Below are 12,933 nucleotides of genomic sequence, written 5' to 3' on the forward strand. Positions count from 1 at the left end.
GCTGCTGAAATTAAAAATGTGATAGATGACCAACAGAAGATCTACAGAACGAGAAGGAATAAAAAACACAACACAAATCAAGTGCCGCTCATATCATTTATTCTTTTTTTTATGCTTCATCATTTTAAACATCTCTGTAGATCTTTACAATGTGTTCAGCACACTTTACTCAAGGTGTTGACTATTAACCTTCCGAGAAAAACACAACATAGGAGGAGAGGGGAAAAAGAACAAGAGGGGGAAAAAAGACAACACTTATTCTAGCAATCCTGCTACTAGAAAACTCTTAAATTCATAAAGACTAAATACCTGAAATCAAAAACAAAGTGTTTAGATTTACACCACAAACCGCTCATCAGTCCACATTAGTTTCATTAATAAAACAAAACCTTATTTAGTGGCACAACATCTACCACTGAGAGGAATAAAACACACACACAACAACATACAAATAAATACAAACACTAAACAAAAAAAGAGGCAAAAAGCAGAAGTTTGAGGATGATCGTCTTCAGGAAGTCTGAGCAACAAACACTTCTGATCGTGATTCATCAGTTCAACATCAAGCACTTAACAATGAGGGTCAGAGGTCACGGGGAATCGAAGTTAAAAGCGTTTCCTGAGATTGTCTCTCTGCTAGTTAGACTTTGGTCTGAGTTTTGTGCCGTTTAAAGTTCACACAGATGAAACGAATACCCGATCACTTCAGGACTCTCAACACACACAGTTTAAACATGTACCATGATGACTAGAGTAAATATAAGGAACACAAATCAACTCTGAATCAGAATCATGGACAAAATGGTTCAGAAATTCATACAGAATCACCACATGAACGATTTCCCTGTAAATCAAACGCACACTCCAAGAATTATACACATTTTGTACACATTAAAAACAGGTTCAGACGATCTCACGTGAAATGTTATGAGACATCAGATTATGGAGTTTAACAAAGACAAGCGCAGGATGACAGGAGAGCATTTAACTACCACAAGCTAGTCACAATATTACCTCATAATGATGCACCATTAACATCTGTATATATGGATATAAAATTTTATAAAAAACAAACAAAAGAAAACCACAGACAATTGACTTCCACACTGATTTAATCTGGGTTTAACTATTTATCTTCAGAAACTTCTAGTTATCTTTAAACCCCCGGTGTTGGACAGGCCACACCCACAGGAGACAGCAGGCCACACCCACAGGAGACAGCAGTTGTCTCGTTACCGGCACTGAGTGATGTTCTCACATGACACTGACACTGATAAATCCTCATTATACACACTATTGTTGTAATTTAAGCATTAAATAAAAATATAATTGAAGTGGTTTTAAAACACGATTGTAAACATCGTGATGGAGAACTGAGAGGAGAAATCTAAGTGCTCAGTTTTTTTATTCTCCGAGGTCCCTCGCACACATCTGGAACTAATAAATAATTCGCCTGCGTCACACTTCTGTAATCACTCGCCGACCTTTTATCTAAAACCGTGCTTTATCTTTACTTAAAGATCGACGAGCTTCCAAACACATGAACGTCTTACGCAGGAGATTAACACAGTTCCAACACAGACCTCTAATAACAGAAGTTGGTAACAGTTACAAAAAAGTTAATTGCTGTTATTTACTCAGTAATAAACAGAGCAGTTTTTTCCTCAAATCAACTAAACAATCATCGTTTCCTATTGGTTCGTGTTCCATAAGTCAAAATTCACTTAATTAAAACTACAAAGTGAAAGTTTCAGCCAACAGGATCATGTCCTTATCCTCGCGGTGAACCGTATTCACTGTCGTTTTTTCAGGCGTCTTCCTTATCGCCATAGCAACAAATCGCAAGTGCTACAACATTTAACGGTGTCGATGTCGGGAGCTCATTTTTAATGAACAGTACATTAAAGAGAAATGCTTTAAAGCTTAGTGTCTCATTATGAGATGTTATAAACCAGTTACCATCCACGATTGTTTTTTTTTGCCATTACAGCTCCAGACGTGTCAATTCTTCATTTTCCTTATTTGTTTGCATGTGAATGGCTCATACTGTGACGCTTTGGCCGCCTGATCGTCCCAGACGTAGTGCAGGTTTATATTTGTATAGATTCTATAGAATTAAACTCTTTACATTAGATATTTACATGATGGTGTAAAACATGTAAAATGTCCCGTATGCATCACTTCGGCAATCTGGGTGGGATATTCTGTTCTTTCCCACTGCGTCTGTTGTTGTATCCTGGGTGAGGGGAGGAGCGTCGTCCCTGAGGGGGCCGTCTCTGCTGCTCCCGGAGCTTAAACCCTGCACCCTTCCCTGGGCTGCCGCTTCGGTACTGCTCACGTGGAGGTCTTCCATCACACACCTTCTCAGCAGGACGGCTCGTCGGCGAATTCGCTTTGTTCACTCTTAGCTCACGGAGCGGCTGGTTGACGATGGGTGGAGTTTGGGCGGGGTCTGGAGTGGGGCTCACGCAGGGTGCAGGTGCAGGCAGCGGGTCTTTGCGGGGTTTCTGACACACCTCAGCATAGCTTAGTTTCCGAGGCTCCTGGAATTCATGACGATAATGTAAAGAGATTAGGTTAATGAAAATAAGCCACACCCCTTTATTTCTGATCCACTAACCACTGATTAAGATTTACTGTTTAACAGGCTATGAGTAGAAACAAAAAAAATTGAAGCCAACCAATCAGACCTGTACAGGTGTGCTGGAGAGAGTGGGGTCTGTGGGACTGGGGGTGGAGTCAGACTGAGCAGCAGCAGTGATTGGAGAAAGACTGAGGACCGGTGCAGTGTCTGGGCTCTGCACCTGAACTGAAACACTGAACAAAGACAGAACCAATGAGCTGCAGAAATGGTTTCTGTTCACTTGCATACGTCCTGTAAATTTGGATTGACGAGCGCACGCGGACAGACAGAGACAGACAGGCGCACGCGGACAGACAGAGACAGACAGGCGCACGCGGACAGACAGAGACAGACAGGCGCACGCGGACAGACAGAGACAGACAGGCGCACGCGGACAGACAGAGACAGAGACTCGGACAGACAGAGACAGAGACTCGGACAGGCGCACGCGGACAGACAGAGACAGAGAGGCACACGCGGACAGACAGAGACTCGGACAGGCGCACGCGGACAGACAGAGACAGACAGGCGCACGCGGACAGACAGAGACTCGGACAGGCGCACGCGGACAGACAGAGACTCGGACAGGCGCACGCGGACAGACAGAGACAGACAGGCGCACGCGGACAGACAGAGACTCGGACAGGCGCACGCGGACAGACAGAGACTCGGACAGGCGCACACAGACGGACAGGCAGAGGCACACAGACGGACAGGCGCACAGACCTGGAACTGGGCATGTCCTGGGGTGTGGGCGTGGTAGGAACAGGAGAAGATGGGACTTCCTCAACATCTTGAGAATCTTTAATAATTTCCTGTTTACTGCAATCCACCTGCATTAATATAATAATCACAATCACGATGTTTATTCACCTGTGTTGTGTTCTGGATTGTGATTGGTCAGAAGGCGATAAGTGCTCTATAACAGCAGCTGTGTAACAGTGAATGATTATTGTAATACAAGACTTGTCTCTACCTTGTCTCTGTTCAGACCCTTCACTACATCAGCCATGCGATTCTCCAGAACGTTCTCTGTGAACGTGACCACACCCCCTGGCAGAGGAGGGAAGTTCGAAGCAGCCAGATCAAATTTGGGAGGTGGGGTTTTGGTCTCAGTGGGTGGGAGTGGCCTCTGTAAAGGGAGGGAAAAAACCTTAATAAAAAATTAATGAAATTAAACAAGTATAAAAATGAGGAAGGGTTCATATGAAGTACCGTTCGCTCGTCTTCTCTCCTGCGCCTCAGGCCACGGTAGCTTCCTCTCCTTAAACACACACACACACTTCATTAAGCTGAAGGCTAAAGGAAGTGTTAATTGTGTGTAACTGTACTGTGTGACTGACCCTCAGATCTCATAATCTTACCGCTCATTGGGACAGAAGAGGGAGAGGCTTAGAGAAGAGAGAGAATAAGGGAAGAGAATAGAAGAGAAGGATAAAGATAAAAAGAAAAGAAAGAAAAAGCCACTCTCCCAACTCCTGGAGTTCCCTCTATGCGCTTTGTTCTCTCATCACCGAGTCAGTCACAATCACATGTACGTTTTCCCCTCAGGACGTTACTAACGGATATGTAAACTGTTCCCAGATCAGTCCTAATGCTTTTTTACAGAACAAGTTTTCAGGACCTTCTTTTCCCCAGACAACATTCCTGGACATTTATGTTTACATTTGTACTGTGTGTGTGTGTGTGTCAGAGAGTGAGAGAGGACTGACCTGATCCTGCTGCCGCTCGGGTCAACGAGTCCATTCTCGCTGGGGGACGAGGGTGAGTCTGAGGTGCTGGGGTCAGAATGTGCACTGGGAGTCTGTGGGTTCTGTGTGCTGTGACCCGAGAACCCGTCTGTCTGAGGGGCTTCGGCACGAGACGACGATTTCATGTGGCTCCTACGAACAAACATAACGACCAATAATTACCTATAGGCTTCAAACCAGACAAACAAAAAAACCTTCACACATTTCAGAAAGAGAATCTCATCAGCAGACAGAACAGGACATGTGGCACAAAACTGAGGCGTTTATCCTACACAACTGTGCAGCGACTGACGTCACACTACAGGTTTATATAGTGCTCGGGTTATAACAAACTCTCCCAACATGCTGCCATTTAACAAGGTCTTACCGACTCGGTGGTAAAACATTTACATCACCACGGCAACCAGAGCAAAACAGTGAAAACCAAATAAGAGTCAGCGATTAAACTTTATGAACAAAGATCACACTGGTGAAGTCTGGTGAAGACACTAATTCTATATTTCTGTAAATGTAAATCTCCATGCACTTTTGTCCTGGAGTCAGTTTTTACTCCCAAAATAATATTTTCCAAATATTTAATATTGACTCAGTGACACATTGTCTACAATGTTAATACACTAATATGGTTTTAAACCTTTTCCCCCTACAGCACGATTTTTATTGACTCTTTTATTCCCTAAAGTGTTTCCTGTATATTAGAACCTTTCCCTAGAACTCCAACGTCAGCACATCATGATGGTGGAGTACATGTGGAACAGGCATGAAGCACAACCTCGTGGGTCACCGTAATGTACGTTAATGTTCTCTACCAAAAACGGGCACCAACCGGTCAGATATAATGTAAAGGAAACAGGATGTCTGAACAGATCTGATTTACTCTCTTTAGACCAGGCTTGAACTACTGATCACTATTATTATTAAATGATCTGTTTATTAACAGCTACATTGTGTGTAATAACAGTTAGTGAAGTTCGTACCGGGTGCGGTGGAAGTTGCGAGTGACGCTGACGGGAGACGAGCCGCGCTTGAAACTTCCTGCACCACTGAAACTGTTAAAGGTTCCGTTGGGAAATGGAGCCTGCAGGAGAAACACAGTCACAGAGAATAAGATGAAATAAAGCTCTGAAGTACAGACGCCATAATCAGAGCTCATAATCACACCACTCACAGGGACAGAGATGGAGGAGAGGAACACACACAGACAGACAGACAGACACACACAGACAGACAGACACACACACAGACAGACACACACACACACAGACACACAGACACACACAGACAGACAGACAGACACACACACAGACACACACAGACACACACAGACACACACAGACACACACAGACACACACAGACACACACAGACACACACAGACACACACAGACACACACAGACACACACAGACACACACAGACACACACAGACACACACAGACACACACACTTTTGTTCAGATGTTTGAAAAAGAATTAATTTGTTTGAGTGTAGTATGTCATCCTTTTCAATCATTACCAACTCTGTCTTAATTCCATGATGTAATAGTTAGTAAAAAACAATGTGGCTCATCTAACTGTGTAACAGTGCCAGTGTTATCACCCACTGCAGTTACCATGACAATATCTGGCTCACACATTTCCTCACCAGCGGTGTTTCGAAGTACGGTGTAGGTGACGGGCTCCAGGAGGGAGGGAGGAGGCTGTAGAGTGGATACTGCTGAGGCTGGAACACCTGCTGCAGGTAGAGTGGAGACGAGTACTGAGACTGAGCACCTCCCGTGTAGACGGCAGAGTCCGCGGCCCTGTAGCCGTTCTTAGCAAAGAAGGTGTTTATAGCCTTAATACGAGCCTAAATAAAAAGAAATAAGTGTTATGTAAATATTACACAAGAACTGACAGCGTTTTATTCGTGAACACGTCCTGATCCCCCTCAGATCTCATAATCTCACGGTCATTAGGGCAAAACACACTGAACTGAGAGAAAACAGGGAGAAAGAGAAGAATATGAGAAGTGATGAGAGAAAAGTAGGAGAGGTGAGAAAGAAAGAAATCTCTACAGCAGCGGTTCTGGATCCTTCCAAGCGCGATACTGATCATCACTGGGGGAGAAGACAGTGTTACACACACACTGTTTATGGAGGTGAACCTCAGGAGACGCAGTCAGTTTGTCAAAGCTACAACTGCATGATGAACTTTACACTGGAATTCAGAGCCATTATTAAGAACCGGTTCTGCAGCTGTGTGTGTGTGTGTGTGTGTGTGTGTGAGAGAGAGACAGTAAACGTCTTAAAGTAACCTTAAAACTGCACACAAGACAAGAGTAAAACTCACCATTATGGGTTTCTCTTGAAAGGTTTTCACTTCTTCACGTAAATATCTATACGCCTGTGAAGAGAACGGGAAGAGAGGAGTTAAACAGACAGACAACAGTTACTGCTCCAGGTTTGTGTGTCTGTGTGTGTGTGTGACTGTGTGTCAGACCGTGTGTGTGTGTGTGTGTGTGTGTGTGCGTACCTGCTGAGCATCAGTATCCGATTGGAAGGTGATGTACCAGTTGTTATTGTGAGCAAATTCCACACTGATGACTTGAGGACACTTCTCACTCTTAAACAGAGCCTCAACCTCCTGAGAGAAGAAGAGACACACACACACACAAACAATACATCAACACACACCTCACATGATGCGACACCTAAACAAACATGACCAACACACCATGCCATTTTGTGTCATATGCGCTCACCTCCACAGGTGTGCTCTCAGGAACCTCTCTCAGGATGATGATACAACGCTTGTGATTGGGCCGGACCTTCTCACCTTTCTCGTCCACCTGGACCATGGGAGATGCTGTGAGGTAAGAGGAACAGAACATGTGAACGGACGTTGTTTTAATCTAAAGGAAATTAAAGTAGAGTCACTAGAGAAGTGAGTCACGTGTCCAAACCTTTCAGCACCTCCACGATCAGGTCCAGGTCAGAGGTCAGAAGTTTAACACCCTCCATGTTAGCGATGGTCCAGATGGGAATGAACTGGTCACTGTCCATCTGAGAGATCAGGTACAGGTCCTTCGACAGGTTCTCTCTACACACACACACACACACACACAAAATCCAATGTGCATTTGTTTTTTTACATAAACTGTACAAGTAACAAAGACACAAATATTTTTCTTTTCAAATAAATTTTTTTTCTCTGTTTTAGTTAAATGTTTCAGTAAAAATACTAACTAACACTGCCACTTTAACCCTTTGTGTGTGAGAATGTGACAATTACCGTGAGAAGCAGAACTCCAGCTGTTTCTTAAGGGACTCCCTCAGACTTTCCTCAGACATCTCTTCCTCCACTACACACACAAATGTTACATTTAATGTACATCTGCACTGTGTAAGAGGTGTGTGTGTGAGAGAGAGAGAGAGGTGTGTGAGAGAGAGAGAGGTGTGTGTGTGTGTGAGAGAGAGAGAGAGAGGTGTGTGTGTGTGAGAGAGAGAGAGAGGTGTGTGTGTGTGAGAGAGAGAGAGAGAGAGGTGTGGGTGTGAGAGAGAGAGAGAGGGAGAGGTGTGTGTGTGTGTGTGAGAGAGAGAGGGAGAGGTGTGTGTGTGTGAGAGAGAGAGAGGTGTGTGTGTGTGAGAGAGAGAGAGGTGTGTGTGTGTGAGAGAGAGAGAGGTGTGTGTGTGTGAGAGAGAGAGAGGTGTGTGTGTGTGAGAGAGAGAGAGGTGTGTGTGTGTGAGAGAGAGAGAGGTGTGTGTGTGTGAGAGAGAGAGAGAGAGGTGTGTGTGTGTGAGAGAGAGAGAGAGGTGTGTGTGTGTGAGAGAGAGAGAGAGGTGTGTGTGTGTGTGAGAGAGAGAGAGAGGTGTGTGTGTGTGAGAGAGGGGTGTGTGTGTGAGAGAGGGGTGTGTGTGTGTGTGTGAGAGAGGGGTGTGTGTGTGTGTGTGAGAGAGAGAGGGGTGTGTGTGTGTGTGAGAGAGAGAGGTGTGTGTGTGTGTGTGAGAGAGAGAGGTGTGTGTGTGTGTGTGAGAGAGAGAGAGGTGTGTGTGTGTGTGTGTGTGAGAGAGAGAGGTGTGTGTGTGTGTGTGAGAGAGAGAGGTGTGTGTGTGTGTGAGAGAGAGGTGTGTGTGTGTGAGAGAGGGGTGTGTGTGTGTGTGTGTGTGAGAGAGGGGTGTGTGTGTGTGAGAGAGAGAGGGGTGTGTGTGTGTGTGAGAGAGAGGTGTGTGTGTGTGTGTGAGAGAGAGAGAGGTGTGTGTGTGTGTGTGTGAGAGAGAGGTGTGTGTGTGTGTGTGAGAGAGGTGTGTGTGTGTGTGAGAGAGAGAGGTGTGTGTGTGTGTGTGAGAGAGAGAGGTGTGTGTGTGTGTGTGTGAGAGAGAGGTGTGTGTGTGTGTGTGAGAGAGAGAGGTGTGTGTGTGTGTGTGAGAGAGAGAGGTGTGTGTGTGTGTGTGAGAGAGAGAGGTGTGTGTGTGTGTGTGAGAGAGAGAGGTGTGTGTGTGTGTGAGAGAGAGGGGTGTGTGTGTGTGTGTGTGAGAGAGAGGGGTGTGTGTGTGTGTGTGTGTGAGAGAGGGGTGTGTGTGTGTGTGTGTGTGAGAGAGGGGTGTGTGTGTGTGTGTGTGTGAGAGAGAGGGGTGTGTGTGTGTGAGAGAGAGAGGGGTGTGTGTGTGTGTGTGTGAGAGAGAGAGGGGTGTGTGTGTGTGTGAGAGAGAGGGGTGTGTGTGTGAGAGAGAGGGGGGTGTGTGTGTGTGTGTGTGTGTGTGTGTGAGAGAGAGAGGTGTGTGTGTGTGAGAGAGAGAAAGAGGTGTGTGTGTGTGTGTGTGTGTGTAAGAGAAAGGGGTGCATGCATGCATGTGTGAGCAGTGAGAGGTGTGTGTGTGTGTGTGTGTGTGTTGAACACTGACCCGGTTCATATGTGCTGTACTCTGGTTCTGTAGAGTCTATAGAGTTTAGCAGGTCAGCTTCCACAGCATGAAGCTCAGAGTGTCCGTACACAGCAGTGTATTCTTTACCTCCTGTAAAATAAAAGTACAGCAGTGTGTCGTCATCATCTACACCCTTCATTTTTATATAAATATATTTACTGTCATCAGCTGATGTTTTCACATTTATACACTTCAGTAAGGTGTTAAAGTGTGTGTTACCCTCCGGGGGTTCAGAGGGGGTGAAGTCTTCCTGAGCCCAACCTAGAGCCCCTGTGGCCTCCTCGGCATTCTGGGAGAAGGTTGCTGACGCTTCCTGCCACACTTTGGCGTTAGGATTCAGACTTGTTCCCTTTGTGGTTACCTTAAAAACACACACACACACACACACACACACACACACACACAGTGTAACTCTCCACTATGTTGTCATCTTAGCCAGTCACAGCCCAGTTTAACAGACACGTGACCTATTCTGTACACTTGTGGGTTGGGATAGACACTGATAGCATGTACGTGTGTGTACACACACACACACACACACACACTCACACACAGTTTAAAATAGGATCCAACACTGTTAATCTGATTAACCTTGAGCACAAACACATGTGTACGTGTGCACATGGGAGAGACGTGTGCATGTCCTCTCATGGTCACCTTTATTTTATTAATAAAATCCACATATTTTAATCATAAATTCTTTCTTTAAATTCTAAAAATCTCTATTTTATGATTTTAAGGAAATTTTTAGTGATTCTTTTTCTAGTTTATTCATCAGGACTCCTAAAAGTGACCTTGAGTTTACTGAAGGACTTAAATTATTATTATAATTCTATTGGTATAAAGTGGTGTGTGTGTGTATACAGTGTTCACACACATACTGTGTATACTGTGTATACACACACACAGTACACACACACTGTACACACATTAACTGTGTTAGTTTACAGTGATAATGATAGTGTAATTAGTGTTAATGATAAATGCACTTTTCCCTTTGAGTTTTTATACAGAAACTTTTCAGCTATAAATCACTAATTTAAAACTAAATTAGTGAGCACCGCGCACGTGCCATGCTGCTCCTCAGTTAGCCCCGTTAGCTTCACCTCAGTCACACACGCACGCGCACACTACGCTCGTGCCATGCTGCTCCTCAGTTAGCCCCGTTAGCTTCACCTCTGTCACGTGGCCGCTTTTAATTCTGCACTTATAATAAACGCTTAAAATCGACGGATTTAAAACTTTCACACTCATTATGTAGATAAAGTTGCAGTGTTGATGATCTGAGAGACTTTAGATGTTTTTATATGAAGATTATTTCCTTATTTATTAATTTATTGAGTTTAAATGTAAGGTCGCGGCCTCGAGACTAAACCCATAAACTCACCTCCACAAACAGCAGCATGATGCGTTACTTTACTTTCCCCGGTCACAAAGCTCCTGCTCGGTTCCCCCGACAGAGATATAACTCCAGGTTTTTAACGCGTTTACGGCTTAAAATGAAAAGAAGGTCAATTTAAAGCAGCGCACGGGGATAAAGTTCAGCACCGGGAGTCCTCGCGCACACACAGGCCAAGTACCGGTGTGGTGGTTGCGCGCCTCTGATTGGACAACGCGCGCGCCAATCAGCACTCAGCTCACACGCTTCCGCCCCTCCTTCTCAATGACGATTAGCTCTGAGAGGAGGCTACGTCACGCAAAAGACGCGTTCCGATTGGCCGTCAGCCATGTCCGATGATTTAACCGGAAACGAGACTAAGCACGTGGTGAGAAAGGAAACGAATCCGGTTTTACACACACACACACACACACACACACACACTGCTGTGGTGATGTGACAGTAAAAGTGACTTTACTTGATATGGTTTTATGCACCAAAACAATAAAAATAAATTAATACATAAATAAATAACTATTCTTGTTGTTATTATAATTAGATTAGATTAGATTCGATTCAACTTTATTGTCATTACACATGTACAAGTACAAGGCAACGAAATGCAGTTGAGGTCTAACCAGAGTGCAATAGCAGCAAGTGCAGGATATAAAGTTTGTACAAGATTTAAATGAGTTAAATAAAGTGGTGATATAGAAGTAATTTACAGATGTGTGTGTGTGTGTGTAATACACAGATGGCTATAATAATAATTATTAGTTATTACATTTTGGTTTCCTTCATACGAAATGTGATATTCTTATTATTGTTATTCTTATTGTATCCACAGAAACTGTGTGTGTGTGTGTCTCTATGTGTGTGTTTGTGTCTGTGTGTGTGTATGTGTGTGTGTCTCTGTGTATGTGTGTCTGTGTGTGTGTTTGTGACAATGACTATTTATTTATATAGCACAATTAATAACAACTTCTGTCGACCAATGTGCTTTCCATTAGGTCATTAAAACAGAAAAACACAACAAACAAACAAAAAAATCGTACAAATATCACATCAGACATATGTGTGTGTGTGTGTGTGTGTGTGTGAGTGTGTTTATGTGTGTGTGTGTGTGTGTGTGTGTGTGATCTCTCACAGTGATTGTGTAAAGTTATCTGTCAAAAGCAGTTATTGGAGTTATCAGCACTGAGGGTGGTGTATGAGCTCCGTGGGTCTGTCCCCATGGACTCACCATGATCTCCTCCTGTTCCTCCGTCTCCACGTTTCGTTTGGATGCTGACTGGGACTGGACCTCCTGCTCCTGGACCTCCTGCTCCTGGACCTCCTGCTCCTGGACCTCCTGCTCCTGGACCTCCTGCTCCTGGGCCTCAGCGACACTCCCTGAGCTCATCAGCCGGCTTTAGTGCTCTGTGCCCGGCGTGTCTCCTCCCTCTGTGCCGCAGAGTCTCTACTCAGATTACACACACACACAGCGGACTGAGGAGAGAACCGAAACCACCCGAACCGTGTGTTCTGAACCGACTTCTCCCTGCGCTGCGCTGCTGTTTCTCCATCCAGCCTCCAGCTCGAAGAGGAACACTTGTTCCACCAGCGTCCCGACACACGCAGCGCCACCTGCGCATGCGCACACTGCTCCTGACTACACCATGCAGCATGCTGCATAGCAACCGGCTCACGCGCGCTTTCAGCTGTGGTCATGACACAGACAACACAATCCTAACCTGGGTTATTATAAACATACACAATCCTAACCTGGGTTATTATAAACATACACAATCCTAACCTGGGTTATTATAAACATACACAATCCTAACCTGGGTTATTATAAACATACACAATCCTAACCTAGGTTATTATAAACATACACAATCCTAACCCGGGTTATTATAAACATACACAATCCTAACCATGGGTTATTATAAACATACACAATCCTAACCTGGGTTATTATAAACATACACAATCCTAACCTGGGTTATTATAAACATACACAATCCTAACCTGGGTTATTATAAACATACACAATCCTAACCTAGGTTATTATAAACATACACAATCCTAACCCGGGTTATTATAAACATACACAATCCTAACCATGGGTTATTATAAACATATACAATCCTAACCCGGGTTATTATAAACATACACAATCCTAACCTGGGTTATTATAAACATACACAATCCTAACCTGGGTTATTATAAACATACACAATCCTAACCTGGGTTATTATAAACATACACAATCCTAACCCGGGTTATTATAAACAT

General features: G+C 44.3%; 1 protein-coding gene across 1 annotated transcript; it reads right to left on the reverse strand.

Moving 5' to 3' along the window:
• Window positions 1-82: 82 nt before the first annotated feature.
• Window positions 83-10,889, reverse strand: larp4ab (La ribonucleoprotein 4Ab). Its single transcript, XM_060867283.1, has 16 exons — window positions 10,663-10,889; window positions 9,495-9,636; window positions 9,255-9,365; window positions 7,645-7,714; window positions 7,316-7,452; window positions 7,115-7,218; window positions 6,886-6,996; window positions 6,703-6,756; window positions 6,017-6,220; window positions 5,352-5,452; window positions 4,336-4,506; window positions 3,839-3,887; window positions 3,600-3,755; window positions 3,350-3,456; window positions 2,691-2,817; window positions 83-2,543 (listed from the first exon to the last, which is right to left on the reverse strand). The coding sequence occupies exons 1-16, from the start codon at window positions 10,678-10,680 to the stop codon at window positions 2,178-2,180; spliced, it is 2,028 nt and encodes a 675-aa protein (XP_060723266.1). The 5' UTR covers window positions 10,681-10,889; the 3' UTR covers window positions 83-2,177.
• Between the last annotated feature and the right edge of the window lie 2,044 nt (window positions 10,890-12,933).

The sequence above is a fragment of the Tachysurus vachellii genome, chromosome 4 (assembly GCF_030014155.1).
Source record: "Tachysurus vachellii isolate PV-2020 chromosome 4, HZAU_Pvac_v1, whole genome shotgun sequence".
Lineage (NCBI taxonomy): Eukaryota > Metazoa > Chordata > Actinopteri > Siluriformes > Bagridae > Tachysurus > Tachysurus vachellii.